Source organism: Leptonychotes weddellii, chromosome 3 (assembly GCF_054177405.1).
Source record: "Leptonychotes weddellii isolate Sample4059 chromosome 3, ASM5417740v2, whole genome shotgun sequence".
In the NCBI taxonomy this organism is placed as follows: Eukaryota; Metazoa; Chordata; class Mammalia; order Carnivora; family Phocidae; genus Leptonychotes; species Leptonychotes weddellii.
In genome coordinates, this window is record NC_138371.1 from 144646565 (window position 1) to 144665596 (window position 19032).

The following is a 19032-nucleotide window of genomic DNA, read 5'->3' on the forward strand; positions in this document are numbered from 1 at the left end:
GTCCTTCAGAAAACACCGTATTTGTTGATAGATACTTCCTATTTAGTGATTTATTAGGTAACCACTCAAGATATATTAGGTAACCACTCAAAACTATTTCTACATAATAAAATTAAAGAATTTTGCATATTGGAAGTATTTCATTATGCATTATTTTTAGGCCATCATTTATAGAGTATAAAACTTAGAAAGATAAATATTGTCAATAGTTTCATTAAATTTAAATGATTAAATTTAAATGATTCAAATGACAATACTCAGCACTGTCACTACTTTTAAAATCTAAGTTTCTAAGTTTTATTTTTCGATCAATACAAAAATGATCTGGTTCATACTGTTAACTGCCAGAAAAACTTTCATGTTTAAAAAACTAAATACTCTTTGTTAAAGAAGAGCAGGTTAAAACAAATGATTTCTGTGCTCTTATAAAAAAGATTCTGATATATGTTGTAATTCTAAATCAAAATTCACAAATGGTGGCTGAAATTCTCTCAACTTTTAGCCCAATACAACACAAATCCATGGTTATTTTGCATAAACAATTCAAAATTAAATTTTATAATGGAAATGTCAACAAGTCATAACTACTACATTACTTCTGATGGGTTCCACTATACTTCAACCAGGCACAGCAGATGTGCACATCTGATAGACTGCTTAGAAAATTAAAGCTATCATGATGAGCTATAAATAAGGAATACATAAATATGAACACAGCAATGCCAATGCATTAGAGCTGTTAAAAAAAAGATGTGATGTAAACACATCTGATCTCTCTGTAAGCCATTTTCCACTGATTTATAAAGCTATGGTTTTATAATTCTTTTAAAAAGGAAAATGTTTCTACACTGCTGCATGCAGTAATTTCATTGTACATTCTTGACTACAATGCAATCTTCAAATCCTCTTGAAGAGCTTGACATATCTCATCAGAATTTCTCCAGAAAGTCAGCTTGTCGTATTTTCAGCAGCCTAGAACAAGAAAGTAAGTTTCATTATAATAAAACCACGAAAAAAGAGACACCATGGAGATATATTTGTCAATACTGCATTGTCATTAACAAACAATTCCTCCTCCACATATCCTGAGCCACTTTTATCAGGATAATGCAGTGGGGTTTTTACTTTTTGCAGTACATTAGAACTACTTCTTGAACTGACTGCAGGCTAACAGTGGAAAAGTGTTCTCTCATCTTAAATAATACAGTTTATGTAAAAATATACTGCTACTTGAAAAACTGACCCAAGCAGACCTTATCCACATACTGTATCCACCTTATCCAGACTTTATTGGTTTGTCTGTTTCTGCATGTTTCATTATAGTGTGAAAAGGGGATTATGAATGAAAAAGACCTTTCTGTTAGAAAGCAGAGGAAAAAAGGGCAAAAGGGAATAATGAACACATGGCTAATCCTGCTTCATCTATACCACCAACTATTATACTTCCCCTGATTATTCTGCAGAAATTTCCAGCCACCATGTAAGTCATCAGTAAATGATTTTGAGACATTTCTTTTTCCTTTTTAAAGATTTATTTATTTATTTTAGAGAGAAAGAGAGCGAGTGCGCACACATGCGCTCAGGGAGGGGCAGAGGGAGAGAATCAGGCTCCTTGCTTAGCTTGGTTAGCTTAGTGCGGAGCCAAATGGAGGTTTGACCTCACAACACTGAGATCATGACCTGAGCTGAAATCAAGAGTCAGATGCTTAACTGACTGAGCCACCCAGGTGCCCCTTGATACATATTTCTAAAAGATAAGGATTTAAACAAGTAATTTCTTAATGCCAAATATGAATATGATGATTTTAACTAAGTTTAATTTTAGAAACACACAGTAAACTTTTCATTCATTTACGTTTCAACTTCTTAATTAAAACTTGCTTTTAAGTTTAGTCTAAGTTCAGAGGCCTTTCACGAAAATCCCTTAACATGCTAGGAAAATTGTAGTTAACTCAATCTGAAACATTCTCTTTGCAATCAGCAGAACCTACCTTGTTTGTCCATATAGTTGGCTATTCTAATTAGCCTTTCATTTCTTTGGGTTTATTACCCACAAGGATTAGAAACTAGTTTGAAAAAATCTCCCTTGTTCTAAAAAGTTTCTTATTTCTACCCTTAAAGGTTCTTACATTAGCTTTAGCTGCATACCTTTAGGCACTCTGTCTTCTTCCTAACCCCTTTCTCAGTATCATTTACTTCAAGGAAGAATTGAAATAATATAAACAATTTTAGAATTTTTAAAAAACTAAAGTACCTTAACTCTAATGCAATGTCTAGTCCCATTCCATTTTTATACTAATTTTTGAGGTTCTCCTCCAAGAAACAGACAATGGAACAAGTTTTTTCACCTAAATTAAGCAAGCCATCAATCTTGTATAGCATTCCTGTTGTATGAATATAGTACTACTCTGTTTGAAAGGACAGCAATGGCATCCTAAAGAGCTCCAGTTACCAGACTGCCGTTAGAGACTCCAAAATTTCATAAGCATTGGCCCTGGGAAAAACCAGCTTTAGCAGCCTTGTCTCCCACACTTTGGTGTAAGTTTATTCCCTCCTTCGGGAGGATGGGTGGGGACATAAGACTTATTGAATCCCTTATTTCTCTCCCAACTCCACATTCTACAGCTCCAATGTCCTCATGCCATACAAAACCTTCCTACAGTGAGGAGACACATCACTCCTCCTAAGGTATTAGTGATCACACAGGACAGCTGCAAGAGAAAGGGCAAGGCTTATTAGTGCGAAGTGCATCAATAATAGTCCAATTCGAGGCACCTTGGTACTAAAGTAGAAGATACAGGAAGTAGGTTTTGCCCAGAATTTCTGAAATCGCCATATGTAAATGACTGCTTATAATTAGCCCTGAGGAGGCAATACTAAAGTTCAGTGCTTGTAGAATCATTCATAAAGTCTATTTTACTTGTAAATGCATTCATTAAAAGGTATGGAAATTGGAAAAAAAAAAAAAAAGCCTATTTTTTAAAAACTGTACCTTAATTAACAGTCCCACTTACGCTGTGGGAGATACATACAACGCAACACATCTACTGATGCAAAGAAACTGACCTGTGTGACACACAACCAACTACTTTTACTGTAAATGATTTAAACAATATACAAATCTGTGAGAAAGTAAAAACAATTAATGAAAAATTGTTGCAATTGTCTACATAGTTAACTAAAGAACAAAAGGAAAAACTGGATGTTTATAGACCAACAGCTCCTTGCAACATTTCAGGATGGCCTTGATTTATATTTTACACATTCTAAAATAAAGGTAAGTACCATATAAGGAAATTCTAATCACTAGGATTTCTAGGTAAAGGCAGTAGAACATAACAGGAACAGCAACAGGTAAGAGAATAACTAATTTAATAGTAACTAATAAACCAACCCAACAGCAGCAGGTAAGAGAATAAGTAGACTTTATAATCTAAAGAGAAGCAACCTGTGAAAGGTTATTCTTTAATCCATAAAGTTAAATGTAATATTTTTATTTTTAAAGTGGCATGCTACTATCTAGAATGGTGTTCACCAAATATTGCTGATTATCTCTTGGGTGGTTCTGAATGATTTGTTTCCTTCTTTGTATTTTGATATTTAAATATTTTTAAATTATGAGCATTTAATAAAAATTACATAGAGATTTCAAAAATTCCTTTAAAGAAAAAAGTTCTAATTAACATTTTTCTTCTTTGCTAGACACTTTTCAGGATTCTCTTCTCCGCCTAGTTTTAATGAGAAACTGGCATACTGGTTTTGTTTATGGAGAAATATGTTTTCAGAGGCCGTGTGTGTGTGTCTGTGTGTGTGTGACTGATCTTCCATTCAAAGGGCAATGCTTTCTGATTTTGTTTATCTTAAATATTGATTTTACCTCCTATATCTCACAATGGTCCACTATTCTCACTATAGAATAACCAGCATGTTCAAAGCTAAAAAAGCAATTCTATCCTAATACCTTGGGTTTATTTTGCCTAAGGAAGTGCTATGCCAAAACACTTGTCAGTTCCTCTTGTACCCCATGGACTAGGTTATTTGTCTCTGGTTCCTTTATGGCACTCTAACTTCATTACAATATGAAACCTTCATGCTCTTTTGCCTCCCTATTCTGTGTCAAATTCCAACATAAACAACAAAAATTCACGCAGTTGTGGACGATGTTTATTAAGTAAATTCTCTTCCACTAGAATTTCAGAAATTTACTGATCAAAGACTATGATACTGCATTTTATTTTTAACAGCAGGGTTATGAAAGAATACTAAACCAGGGAATGTTCCCATGCTACAGTCCATTAATTCACTTCTAATCACATTTCACCCTTTCTCAAAAAGCAGGCTTAGATATTTTTTAGAACTTACTGTAGGTGAAAACTTAGTAGTTAACAACTCTGAAGCCAGAGTCCAAGTTCAAATCTCAGCTCAACTACTTCTCAGTAAGTCCTTGGGAGAAGCTGGCCACCATAAGCTTCAGTTTCCTTAGCAGTAAACTACTAACATCAGTACCAGTACACATCACTGCTGTGACTCAGAGTGCTCATAAATATTAGTTATTCTTACGATATTATTTAGTTATTTTTCTTTCTGTCATATGAAAGCTCAGTTGTGAGTTTAAAAAGAAACAAGGTTTGAATAGTTTTTTTAAAGATTTAAACATCTGACTAAAAGAAATTAGTAACTTACATGCACATTTAACAAAGGGTTCACATTCAGAATATTTAAGACTACCAATACAAAAGGAAAAACAGACACCCCAGAAAAAAAAAAAAGGGCAAACTACTTGAAAAGGTATCTCACAAAAGAAAATGGCCAAAAAAACATGTAAAAACACATTCAACCTCATTGGTACTAGGAGAAATGCAAATAAAACCACATAAGAAACCCATACACACCCACCAAAATGACTAAAATTAAAAACACAAAAATAAGTATTGGCATAGATGTGGAACAAGGAAGGGAAACTCATATGCTGCTCATGGAAACAGAAATACAACTACTTTAGAAAAGTTTGGAATTATCTATATTCAAGTTGAAGATAAACATATCCTAAAAACCAAGCAACCTGACTTGTAGATATACACCACCCAAAAGAAATGCATGCACATATGCATCATGAGACATGCACAACTAGGCTCATAGCAGCATATTCCTAATAGCCCCACACTGGAAGCAATCGAATATCCATTCACAGTAGAAAAGATAACTGAATAGTAGTATATTTGTGCAACAAAGCATGATTATTTCAGTGAAAAGGACTGTATTACAGCTACACACAACATAAACGAACCTCCGGGGTGCCTGGGTTCTGCATGTAGAATCTGCTTGACATTCTCTTTCTCCCTCTTCCTCTGTCCCTCCCCCTGCTCCTGCATGCACTTGCACGCACTCTTACTCTCTTTCAAATAGTCTTTTTTTTTTTTTTTTAAAAGATTTTATTTATTTATTTGACAGAGAGAGAGAGCAAGAGCAGGAACACAAGCAGGAGGAGTGGGAGAAGGAGAAGCAGGCTTCCCGCTGAGCAGGGAGCCCGATGCGGGGCTCGATCCCAGGACCCTGGGATCATGACCTGAGCCGAAGGCAGACGCTTAACGACTGAGTCACCCAGGCGCCCCTCAAACAAAGACAAAAAAAGAAAGAAACAAACAAACGAACCTCACATGATTCTGCTCCTAAGTGGAATCTAAAAATAAAAAATGAATAAACAAAAAGCAGAATCAGACCTATAAAAAGAGAAAAAAACTGATGACTTGCAGAGAAGAGAGGGGGATGGACAAAATGGGTAAAGGAGAGAGGGAGAGATAGGCTTCCTTCCTTATGCTGTGACTTTTATTCCTGTGACTTATTCATTCTGTAACTGGAATAAAAGTCACAGCATAAGGAACAGTCAGTAATATTTTAATAGTGATGTCGTGGGACAGACGGCAGCAAATCTGTTGGGGCAGCTGGTGGCTCAGTCAGTTAAGCGTCTGCCTTCAGCTCAGGTCATGATCTCGGGGTCCTGGGATTGAGCCCTGTGTCAGGCTCCCTGCTCGGCTGAGAGCCTGCTTCTCCCACTCCCCCTGCTTGTGTTCCCTCTCTGTCTCTCTTGCTGTCAAATAAATAAAGAATCTTAAAAAAAAAAAATCTTAAAAAAAGTGTAAACCTGTCAAGTCACTAAGTTGTACACCTGAAACTAATCTAACACTTGTGTGTCAACTATACTCAAAAAAACAAAAAACACCCTCTCAAACATAATGTTGAATGAAGAACCCAGTAAAGACTCTGTTGTAAGATTCCAGTTTGTATCACATTCAAAAATTTTACAAAATTAAACTGCAGTGTTTGAAGACCCATGTTTAGTCAGTAAAACTGTTAAAAATAAGAAAGCTTCTACCAGGGCGCCTGGGTGGCTCAGATGGTTGGGTGTCTGCCTTCGGCTCAGGTCATGATCTCAGGGTCCTGGGATCGAGTCCCGCATCGGGCTCCCTGCTCCTTGGGAGCCTGCTTCTTGCTCTGCTTCTCTCTCTCTCTCATGAATAAATAAATAAAATCTTTAAAAAAAAAAAAAGAAAGCTTCTACCATAAAAATCAGGACAGTAGTTACTGGAAGGGAGAGCAGGAGAGGTTAGTGGTACAGGAGCTCAAGGGAACTTGTAGGACTCTAGCAATGAGAATTGTACAGATATTCTCTTTACAATAAATTTTTGCTCTGGAAATGTCTTCTGTTTACCTTTTTGTGTTTCAAGTTTTAAAAAATCTCAGAAACAACCCAAATCACTGGAATTTACTAGAACTGACTAAATTTGAGATGGGTAAATTACATATATTATATAGTTTTGTTTTCTCAAAGAAAAAAAAAAGCTAGAGAAAAGTCACTTTGTCCTTGGACAAGTTTTCAGAGGGACTAATTTGAATATCAATATCTGTGGTGAGTTAGTTTTATAAACATGGAAATAAAATCACCCAAGATTTTAAATCACTGTACACAAGTCAGAAAGGGAATATACCTTTCCTGTTCCCAATGTGAGCAACTAAAAAGTGGCGAGTTTGTATTTGAAAAAAGGTGGCCCTTGGGCCCATGGTGGCAGTGCAGCCAACTGGCCTCGGCAGTCCCTTCCTCTCAGAGCTGTTTGTCATTCTTCCCTTCTCTTGAGGGAGAAACACATGACCACAGCCAGGGAGGCCTAGTGGCCAGTTTCCTTCCTACAGAATCCAGAAGTACAGAATCCCAGCCTTCCTTTATTTTGTCTGGGTCCCTTGCAGTCAAGTCCGAGAGGGTGGACTACATTTATGAATCATATACCCAATCTCCTCACCAGAGCCCCACTCTGGGCTTCCTCTCCAGAGCATGCTGTCTGGGTAAGGCTGAGGGTTTTCTAAATCAAGTGCTGGCTCCTTTTCGCTTACCAGTTCATTGATTTCTCATTCCTCTTACATTTTATTATAAGTAGCAAGCAGAAATCTTGCTCCTGCACTTTCCACACTTTGCTAGGAAATTTCCTCAGCTAAATATCCAAGTTCATCACTTACAAGTTTTATTTTTCTTCCAATAATAAAACATAATTCAGCCAGATGCTGTCACTTTATAGCAAGGACAACCTTTCCTCCAGTGTTCAATAATATGTTCCTTATGAGATCTCACCAGAAGCCCCTTTAAAGTCCATTATTTCCAGCAACATTCTGCTCATCATCACGTATGTATTCTCTAAGACAATTAAAGCTTTCTCTACTGCTCTCCTCTCCTTTCTGAGCCCTTACCAGAATTGCCTTCAATGTCTATAGTTCTACCAACACTTTCTTCAAGGAAATCTGGGCCCTTTTTATTAAGTGTGTAAAATTTTCCAACTTCTACCCATCACCCAATTCCAAAGCCACTTCATGACTTGTAGGTCTTTGTTACAACAGCATCCCATTTTCTAATAGTGAAATCTGTATTAGCTTTCTAGGGCTGCCATTACCAGGTACCATAAACTGGGTGGCTTGAAACAACGGAAATTTATTTTCTCATAGTTCTAAAGTCTAGAAGTCCAAAATCAAGAAGTCAGAAGGCTCTAGCAGAAGATCCTTGCCTCTCCGTAGTTTCTGATGGCTGCCAACAATCCTTGGCCACCACTGCTCTCTCTGCCTCCACTGTCACAAGGCAGTGTCTCCACATGGTGCTCTCTTGGTGTTGCTCTGTCCAAATTTCCCTTGTCTTATAAGGACATCAGTCATTAATCCATTATGATCTTATCTTAACCTGATTATACTTGCGGATACACAATTTCCAAACAAGGGCACATTCCCAGGTACTGGCCCTGAACTTACCTTTTTGGGCTCACAACACAAGGAAAATTCTAAACACAGCTGGAGACTTCTGAGAAAAGAAAATGTGATCCATGACAGTAGCAATTTTTGTAACTGAACATATGCTACTAAAATCCTGGTTTTCAGAATTTCTGATGGTGACAAAAGCTAGTTTAATCATATTTAAGTAGGATCTTTCACATAAACTCATTAACCATTTTCTAAACAAAAGCATCTTTCTTTAGAATGAACATATAGATCACTAACCTTTAGTGCTTCAGTGGCCTTGCGAAGTTCCTTAATAACGGACGATAAAGCTTCTGGGTTAATTCCTTGTTCACAAAGCCGTACACAAATAGACAGAGTTTCCATATCTAAGCCAGTATTCAAAATTCTTGAAATTTCCAGCAGAACTGAAAAAGACAGAGGAAACTTCAAAAACAATTACATTAAAAATGTGTACCCAATACTTTGTTTTTTTTTTTTTAAAGATTTTATTTATTTATTTGCGAGAGAGAATGAGAGACAGACAGCACGAGAGGGAGGAGGGTCAGAGGGAGAAGCAGACTCCCTGCCGAGCAGGGAGCCCGATGCGGGACTCGATCCCGGGACTCCAGGATCATGACCCGAGCCGAAGGCAGTCGCCCAACCGACTGAGCCACCCAGGCGCCCCCCCAATACTTTGTTTTTAATTCATATAATACACACAGTACCAAAGAACTAGCACAGCATCCCTATATTTTGAAATTGTCATGTAACACTGTCTTGTTCTTACTCAGCCTAGCACCAGAAATACACTTATACCCTCCCTCCACATAACTGCTTTTTATACTTTGATTTATATTCTACCACTCATTCAATATCTTAAATATATGCATCATAATCAGGATTTTTCAGAACATTTCCCCATTTTTAGTATGCTTTTACAATGTAATTTAGTCTCATAACATCCCATTTTATGAAAACACCATACATTACTTAACTACTCTACTATTTTAAGAGTTAAGTCGGTCTCATGTTTTCCCCACTGAAATAATCCTATGATAAGATCTGTACATACTAACTTCATTTTATTTCATTAGGATAAATTCCTAAAAGTGGAATTGCTCAGTAATATACATATTTAAGGCTTTAAAAGTACTTAGAAACTTCTACAATTTGACAGGGTAATCATGTCCATTAAAATCTAATAGTAAAAAAATGAAAGCCCATTTTTTAACTTTTTTATAGTACTTCATTTTATTGTAGTTTATAAAAGTAATTGACACAAGAAACACTAGCAAAGAGAAGCAAAGAATATAAATACACTGGCTTCATTAAATTTTGTTTTATGGTGGTTGTTTCCCGAGCATGTTTAGAATTTGTTAAAAGTCAATGGTCAACATGTTATCTATGGCTTCCTGTATTATTTTCCCTTGGCATTATACTTATACTTTGCATTCCCCATGCAAAGATTATATAACCACCCACCAGTATTCCCTTCCATCACTTCAAAGTTTATTTCCTGCCTGCCTATAAACATTTAAATATTTAACTCCCTGCAGTTTGGGTCGAATATAGGATCTAACTTTACCTCCCTGAAATAAGTCCATTCCCTCAATACTATTTATTGAGTGATCTCTGCTACTACTACTCAATTAAGATGCCACCTTTATCACATAGTAAATTCCCATTTACCCATTTGTTACATCTCTATCTTATGTCAGAACCACAATTTTAACTACTAACTTTTATCAACATACAGAAGGTTAAAGATTTTGTTATCTTTCCTTTTCATAAGCTCTTTTGTTCTTTCAGTGAACTTAAAAATCTTGAACAAGGAGCACTTGGGTGGCTCAGCTGGTTATGCATCAGACTCTTGATTTAAGGTCAGGTTATGATCTCAGGGTTGTGAGATCTAGCCCTGTGTTTTCTTGCTGGGCATGGAGCCTTCTTAAGATTCTCTTTCTCCTTTTCCCTCTGCCCCTCCCCCTGCCTCTTTCCCTCTCTAAAAAAATCTTGATCAATTCCAAATACAAACTCTGTTTGGATTCTGACTTGAATTGCATAAAAACTACATTTTTTGGGGATGAATGGACAAGTTAACAATATTGAGGGTTACATGATGTCTAACTCCTTCAAAAAACTAACGCAGTACTCATGATGTTCATGAGATGGGCCCTTCCCACCTTTTCGTATCAGACATTCATTTTCATCTCTAGAATTTCAAGTTTTTTTTTTTTAAATGTCTTTCATGCCTAAACTTTTTGAACACATGGAGTATAGTTTTAATGTCCTTGTTTGCTAAGTGTAACATCTGTGTCAGTTTCAGGTCTATTTCAACTGACTGAATTTTTCTATCATGGGTTGTATTTTCCAGCTTTGCATATTTAGTAATTTTTAATTAGATGTAAATTTTACATTGTAAATTTTACCTTGTTGGTTGCTATTTTTATATTTCTATACATATTATTTTTAAAAGTATTTTTATACATGTTCTTGGGCTTTGCAATGAGATGCAGTTATCTGAAAAGTTTGATCCTTTTGAGTCTTTTAAGATTTATATAGTCAGGATCAGAGCCCTGTGTAGTGTACGGCTAATTGTTCCTCATCACTGAGGTAAGACCCTCGTGAGTGCTCTACTAAATGCCTCGTGAATTATGAAGTTTTCCATTCTGGCTGGTAGATACAAGCACTATTTTTAGCCTCCTGTGAGCACGGTGTACTGTTCCCTCTAGTTCTTTTGAATGCCTTTCCTAGCTTTGTGGGTTCTTTCCTCACACACATGTGCTAATTAATGCTCTGCTGAATACTTGAGGGGAACCCTCCTACCAGTCTCCAGAATTCTCTCTCTGTAAGCTCTTTCCTCTCATATATTCTGTCCTGCAAACTCTACCTGCTTTGGTCTCCCTGGACTCTAAACTCCTTCTGCTAACTTAGGGGGTCCACACTACCCCCCAATTGCATTGCGGCTGGAAACTCTCTGAAGGTACCAAGAACAGGCAACTATTGGGCTCTCTTCATTTACTGTCTCTGGGATCACTGTTCTTTACTACCTGATGTCCATTGTTCTGTCTGGGTTTTGTTTTTTTTTCTTCCAGGTAGGAGGGTAAATCCAGTTTTTGTTACTCCATCTCGGCTGGAAGCTGACAGCCCTTTCTGTTTCATTTCTTCAGTTTTGATATGCCAACATACCAGTACTGCTCCTCAGTTGTATGCAGGCTGTAGTTCATGTTATCCGCTGAATTTATTTCAGTAACTCTATTTTAAGATTTCAAATTCCCCCCCCATTAATTGCTTGTCCTTATTTCATAGTTAAATGCTTTTTTATAACCACTTATTTTGTGGCTATTGTTTCTGCCCTTACCTATCTGAAGTTAGATTCTTATCTTTGGCCATTTTTGAGATTTGCGTTTTCTGTTTCTTCAAGTATAAGCAAGCACCAAAGGAGAATGGTTAAGGGTCTGCTCTCTACAGCTAAAGTACGTGAGTTCAAATTTCACCTTCATTACTTAGTAGGCAAGGTAACCTTTTATTTATTTATTTATTTATTTTAAGACTTTATTTATTAATTGTCAGGGAGAAAAAGAGAGAGCAGCAGGCAGAGGGAGAAGCAGGCTCCTGGCTGAGCAGGGAGCCGATGCGGGACTCGATCCCAGCACCCTGGGATCATGACCTGAGCCAAAGGCAGACGCTTAACCGACTGAGCCACCCAGGGGTCCCGCAAGGTAACCTTTCTGTGCCTTTATCACTCTGTGAAATAGGGGTGATAGTACTTACTTCACAGGGTCATTGTGAGAATTACAACACACACTCAGAATGCTGTGTCCATTGGCATCTAGTGCTCAAAAAAAGAGCTATTATTACTATCTTCTCTTTTTTCAATTTTCATGTGAGTTGTTTATGTTTTTCATCTATCCTGGGTACTTAGTGATTTCTGACTGGAAGCTCATCTTCAACAGGAGATTTTTCTTGATGTCTGAAATTGGTGAAGCATCCTTGGATGGGTAGTCTCACACTGGCCTCGGCCCTCTGGAGCAGCCCTAGTGGAAGCATAGTGGCTCCAGAGCCACAAGACACATGGATGATACTTCCCAATCCGTGGCCGTGGCAGATGGTACATTCCTGGCCCCCAGCTTCCCTCAGGCAGGGCAGCATGCTTCATCAGGTTCCATTCCCAGTCTCTTGCTGTGGTTCCCATCTGCTCCTCTTTGGGGAAAATCTCTTTCTAACCAGGAGATTTTCCTTTCTTGTTTCTGAACATGGGTGTGCTGATAATTGCATTTTAGTATTATTTCCTGTCATTTTTATATGCTTGGAGCAGAAAGTTTTAGCCATGTGCTCCATCATCATCAATTTTGGTAGTGAATCACCAATCTCTTTAATTTTTAGTTTTGTCTTCATAATTGCATTCTACCTTGCTTTGGTATATTCTAGGTGATCAGTGCAAATATTCTAGAATATTACTTATTTTTATTTTGTAGCCAGCCACCTTAACAAATTCTACTGAAGTTTTTCAGTTAATTCTCTTGTTTTCTAATTAATCATTTTACCTATAAATAATAATTTCATGTCCTTCGTAACAGACTTTTCCTTTTCTTATCCTTCATTATTTGCTTAAACTTTCATATCAGTGGTTAAAAAAAAATTCAGTGAAAGCAAGTGTTTCTAATGTTATTTGGAATGCTTTTAACACTACTGTTAAGGATGATGGTAATCTCATATAGCTATCCTTGGCATGTTAACAATGTACTGTTTTCTTTTGCTAAGACTTTAAAATTAGGGAAAAAGTGCTGAGTCTTATGAATACCTTTTCATCAAACACTGAAATAACCAGGCAGCTTTTTCCCTTTGACATAGTGAAAGAATACATTATATTGACAGACTATATTCACAGCTGAAGAACAGTGAGCTTAGGAAATCCCTACTTTTATAGTAGCAGTTAGCAAACTTGCTCGTTTTCTGGAAGTAGATATTACCTCATCTCTCATGTTGTTCACTGTAAAAACACCACTGAGAAACAGCAGGAAGAAAGAGCAGTCAGGGCCTTGCTTTCTTGGCCTATTGAGCAAGAATGTACAGGTATGCTCAGGGCTCACAGGCTGCATCTCCCAATAGTGACACTGCATGACTTCTGACACTAGACTTAAAAAGGTAATATAGCTTCCTCCTGGCTCTCTCTTGAAGCACTCTCCCTTGCAACCCAGCCACCAAGTGGGAAGAAACCCACATGTTCCAGACAACAGCCCCTGCTGCAGGCCCAGCTAACAGGCAGTGTCAACTAGAAGATGTGTGAGTGAGGAAGCTTTGGGATGACTCCAGATTCAGCACTAACTGCAATGCATTAGAGACCCTCAATGAGAATTACCCAGATAAGCCCGGCCAACACCCAGAACTGTGAGAGACAAGTAATTGCTGTTTTATGCCAGTAAGTTTGGGATGGTTTGTTATGCAGCAGCAAATGAAAACACGTACTCTCTGACCCTACTCCAACTCTCCAACATTACCATTATCACCATCACCATTATCCGTTGCTAAAAATTCTCCTCTCCAGTTTTCTCTTCATGGTAGACTCCTATCTATTAATTCTCTGCTTATTCCTGACTTCATGCCTTAGTTCATGCTTTTCTCCTCTGCCTTTTCTCTTCTCTCCATGTAACTCCATGCTCTTTTTCAGGTCCATCTCAGGACTAGTCTTTCTTTCCTTTAAGCTTTCTTGTAAAATACATATTGATCTTTACCTACTAACTTCATAACCCATCTATAGTAAGTACTTCTGTAGTGCCTACTGTATAGTCCTTAGGTGTATTTTGTGCCTACTACACTACTGCTGGAAATACAGTTGTGAAAAAGACAGATATGGTCCCAATCCTCATGGAATTACAGTCTATGAGACATCGATATTAAAGTAATAACTGATCCTAGTTAAAAGTGAAAGAGGGACAAGAAAAGCATACCTCCAAAACAAATTAGAAGGGCATCTTACATAGTTGTGAAAGATAGCGTTTAGGAAAGACTTGTGTGAAAAAGTGACAAGCTTACACTTCAAGGGTGAAGAGAAATCAACCTAACTAATGCAGAGGTAGGAAGAAGTGCTAAGAGAGAGTGAAAAAAACAGCTTGTGCAAAAGTTCCTGCACTAAAGAGAACTTGGTAAAGAACCTTTCATAGATCTGAAAGGTTCTTCAGGTGAAGGCAATGTTATTACAGGGGGAGCAGAGGTGTAAACTATGAGAAAAGACAGACATGAACACCCACTAAGGTTCTACTGAAGATTTCAGAACTTTGGGAAGCTATTAAAAAACATAAAAATGGGGGTATGACAATCAAATTTTCATTTTTAAAAGACTCTGGCTGCATAATAGGGAATGGATCTTGGAAAGAGACAGAACACCCGCCAACAGGGAGTCCAGTTAAGTTACTGCCATCTTGGGGATAGACGAGTAGATGGCATGGACAGGGGAGATCAAGACAAGTGGTTAAATCTGAGATGAAGGAAGAACTGAAAGGGCTTAGTGAAGAACAGAAGTTAGGGGAGGTAAAAGAAAGCAAGAATGATTCCTAGGTCTCTTTCTCCCATGAGTAACTAGACTGATAGCCTAGGGACCATACATTTGTTTCATGGACACTACCTTGTACTGTGAACTCTCTTAACTCCTCCTTCTAGCTTACTACCTGATATATAATAAAGTAGCACTACACTGAAACCCTCTGGTAAGGAAGAGGTTCATTTTTATCACTATTATAAAGAACATAATTACTAGTCGTAACTGGAGGCATAAGGAAAATTTTAAAATATACGAAAATAAAGTATGAAACTATCAATACAGTATCTAAAATTACAAAACCTTGAAAAGCAAAAGAGGCAAGTGAGTACACTGGAGGACAGAGAGAGAGATAGAAAAGACTGATATTTGAAAGAAGCAATCTGGAAGAGAATGTTGAGGATCTAAAATGAGAGTAGGGAATGAATGAATGAATGAATGAATGAATGAATAAATAAATAAATAAATAAATAAATAAATAAATAAAATGAGAGTAGGGGATATAAGAGCTTATACTAAATCAGGACCAGGATGAGTCAGGTTCCTTTCAGCGTGAGCCACACAGATAAATTACAAAGTCTACCTGCTTTTGAAGTATCATTATCAAAATGCTTTCACTTCACAACAAAAATAAAAATGTTTATAGCCTAGTTCTACAACCCTGAAATCATTCAGATCCATTAAAAAATTAAATTACTGGGGCACCTGGGTGGCTCAGTCAGTTAAGCGTCTGCCGTCAGCTCGGGTCATGATCCCAACGTCCTGGGATCGAGCCTGGCATCGGGCTTCCTGCTCGGCGGTGTGTCTGATTCTCCCTCTGCCACTCACCCCATTTATGCTTGTGCTCACTCGCTCTCACTCTCTTCCTCTCTCTGAAATAAATAATCTTAAAAAAAAAAAAAGATTAAATTACTGAGGGCTGATTCTAGTACTGATGGGAGAGAAGTAATAAGAAGATGAGGGGAAATAATCTTTAAAGTGCATAGTCAGACTCAAACTTTTGATTCTCATGGCTAGATTTAAATACAGTGAAACCCTGCATTAACAAAGTTTCAAATAATAATAATGTTATTTGGATAGTTCAGTCTAGCCCCTTGGGCAAGCTAAAGTTTTATTTCTGGGAATGAATGTGGAGGAACGTGGGACTATAAAATGATAACATGAGGCACCTGGATGGCTCAGTCGGTTAAGCGTCTTAGGCTCAGGTCATGATCTCAGGGTTCTGGGATCCAGCAAGAGAAGGGCTCTGCACTCAGCAGGGAGTCTGCCTCTCCTCTGTGCACCATCCCGCTAGTGCACGGCTGCACATGTGCTCTCTAATAAATAAAATCTTTAAAAAAATATAAAATAAAATGACAACATTCAACTTCACATTATATATGACTGTCTTGGACTCCAATTATGGCATGATAGCAGGGATTTTCTGTAAGTTCAGAATTCTAATGGACATGATAGTCCCTAGCTGCCACATTTAACAAATGGTGATTCATTGCCAACCTGGGGCCTTCCTATCTTGAGGTTTGTGGGCAAACTGTGTGTAGAGGAGCAGTGTCCTCTAAGTCACACAGCCTCTCATTCAGTTTTTTAAAAAATCTGTTATTTCTTCACTGTTTCATGTTCTTTCACTCAGTAATCTTCATTTTACACACACTTCTCTCAGTAAAAATCCTGATGCAACCAATACAACCAGTTCTCATTTGTAAATCACTAGTTCCACCAGAGATAAAATGGGAGTTTCCATCCAAATGGGATTCTATGGCCATATAAATAAGGAACCTAAGCATAGCTAACATAAACTGACAGAAATGAGGCCTCACACTCTCCATTCTGTTAAAACAACAACAACAACAACAACAACAAAAAAACCCCACTGGCTTCCAAGCAAAGGTGTAAGTCAGTACAACCATCACCCACTTTTTGAAAGTTTGTCTTACTCCACTCTGCTTTTACAGAAGACCTACATTAGTAGCTATTTTTACTTACCAAAAGAAATCCGAGTTTTCGCTTTTATGAAAAAAGGCAAAAATGAAAATAGCATTCAGTGTTTGTTTGCAGCAAGCCATTACAGCGCACAACCCCAGCATTTAGAGTGTCACTGCCAAGCTCCTTCCCCGAGAACTACATTCAACATCTCACCATCAAGCTGCAAGAGCTTTGAACTGTGTCTGGGAGCATCTGTGCTTTATCTCTATTTATTTTGTGCATCTGTTAAGATATGTCCTAAGGCATCAGAAAAGCCTAAGAAAGGTTATTTTTTGGGTCTGAGAACACTCAAAAAAACTTTCCATATAAATCAACTGCTTCTTCACTATACACCATTTCGGCTTTAGGAAAGGTTTCATGGGAATGCTCTGCTTTCAGATACGGGGGCGGCGGGAGGGGGGAGAGAACCTGTAATGTAGTACATTACGAAGGAATGAGAAATAGGCTGAATATAGTGTTCAGAATAAAATCTGGGGCGCCTGGGTGGCTCAGTCGGTTGAGCATCCAACTCCTGATTTCAGCTCAGGTCATATCTCAGGGTGGTGGGATGGAGCCCTGCCCCCTAAGCCCGGAGTCTGCTTGTCCCTCTCCCTCTGTTCATCACCTCTCCTCCCCCCACTCCGCCCCCATCACTAAAATAAGTAAATAAAATCTTTAAAGAATAAAATTCTGTTTTTCAGAAAAACAGCAAAATAGATACTTGGTAAATAAGAAATAAGATGCAAATGTTCTAGTAATGTAAGTACGTCTTGAAAAAGAAAGCAGCAACCCTTGCAGAAAAAGCCAGAAGTCTCATTAGAAGTCCCTTAAGCAGTGGCTGAACCAGTAAGTGGAGCCTACAGTGAAGTAGACAGGTAGACACAGTGGGGAGGCCGACACTACCGAGTGAGAATTGCACAGCTTTGTTTCAATAAAGATGGAGACTAATGTCAATATCCCCTGGAAAATGCAAAAAAAAAGCAATATTTAACATCCATCAAACACATGTAAGTGGATATGAACAAAATGGAGACAAAGGAGTCTGCAAGTGGGATATACATGCAACATAACACAAAAGTAGTAACAATTATCTTTCGATTCTTCACCTTCGATATGCCTTTACCTTATCTTAAACATTCACAAGAACCTTAGCAGGAAACGACCTCATTTTATAGAAAAAGACACAGGCTCAAAGATGTCTAAACTCACCCCCAGAAGTATAAAGCGGCAGACCCGGCATAACAGAGAGATGGTAACTCCAAGACACTTCGTCTTCTAGCACGTGTGCGCAGGTTCGACGCCCGCGTGTCTCGAGGCACAAAACAGGTAAACACACCTACAGCCTCAGAACAGCCGCGTCACCCGCTCCAAGATGAAGTAGAGAAATTCTGAAGACGGGGCGACCTGCTCACTGGCCGCTTATTTAAAAAACGCCTACTCCAGGGCCAGAGACAAAGGACAGAGCGGTGACCAAACACACAAGGCCGCTCGTTGTCCGCACGAGGCTTACAGTCTTGAAGACTCTTCCCGCTCAGGACTAGGAGAAAAGGGCGCTCTGCTAGCGGCGCGGCAAGGGGTGTGTGGGGTGGCAGCGGCACGTGAAGCCGGCCCCACAGGAAAAGACGCCAGACCCCCGCCGCAGCGGAGGGGCGTGGCACGCGGGGAGCTGGAGCCGCACGGCTCCCGCACGGGAGGCACGAGGCGCTCGCAGGGCTGACGTGGGGGCTGGAACGTCGCGCGCGCGACAAACTACGCAAAAGCAAAGAGAGAACTCTCAAAGGATGGGATCATCAGCACTATGGCCCTGGCGGGTCCCTTGAGAGGACCCTCAAAGATGTCCTTTGGGGCAGGAAGTGGACCTAAAGTCCTCCTTGGCTTACCGCCGCCTGGGGGCCTTGGCTGCGGGAAACGGAGACAAGGTAAAGGGGGACAAACGGGCACTCACCGTCCATGGTCTCCCTCACCGCGTTCAGATTCGCCGCCGCTGCCGCCGCCGCCCCGGCACCGCTGCTACTCGCCATGGCGGAGGCCGAGGGAAACGGGAGAAGGGCCTGACCCGGAACTGGAGCGCCTTCCTTTCTCCTGGGCAATCACACCACGCGTCCCCCGCTCACGCCGGGCAGGCTCCGCCCCTCGCGCTCGTCGCCAGCGTGAGGCTGCGTTGATTTAAATTTGGAGCCTCGTTACTCTGCGCGGAATGCGAAGCGAGGAGTTGCCATTCGAATTTACTACGCGGCCTCGATGCGATTGGTTGGTTCGCGGACAGCGGTACGACGCGATTG

General features: G+C 39.2%; 1 protein-coding gene and 1 long non-coding RNA gene across 2 annotated transcripts; both read right to left on the minus strand.

Annotated features, from left to right (window-relative positions):
• Nucleotides 1-283: 283 nt before the first annotated feature.
• Nucleotides 284-18874, minus strand: MZT1 (mitotic spindle organizing protein 1). Its single transcript, XM_006740751.3, has 3 exons — nucleotides 18696-18874; nucleotides 8533-8678; nucleotides 284-972 (listed from the first exon to the last, which is right to left on the minus strand). Exons 1-3 carry the CDS (start codon nucleotides 18769-18771, stop codon nucleotides 949-951), a joined length of 246 nt encoding a protein of 81 aa, XP_006740814.1. The 5' UTR covers nucleotides 18772-18874; the 3' UTR covers nucleotides 284-948.
• LOC145720668 (uncharacterized) lies at nucleotides 6948-8525 on the minus strand. Its single transcript, XR_014143814.1, has 2 exons — nucleotides 8219-8525; nucleotides 6948-8138 (listed from the first exon to the last, which is right to left on the minus strand). It is a non-coding gene; the product is annotated as an uncharacterized LOC145720668 (long non-coding RNA).
• Nucleotides 18875-19032: the final 158 nt, after the last annotated feature.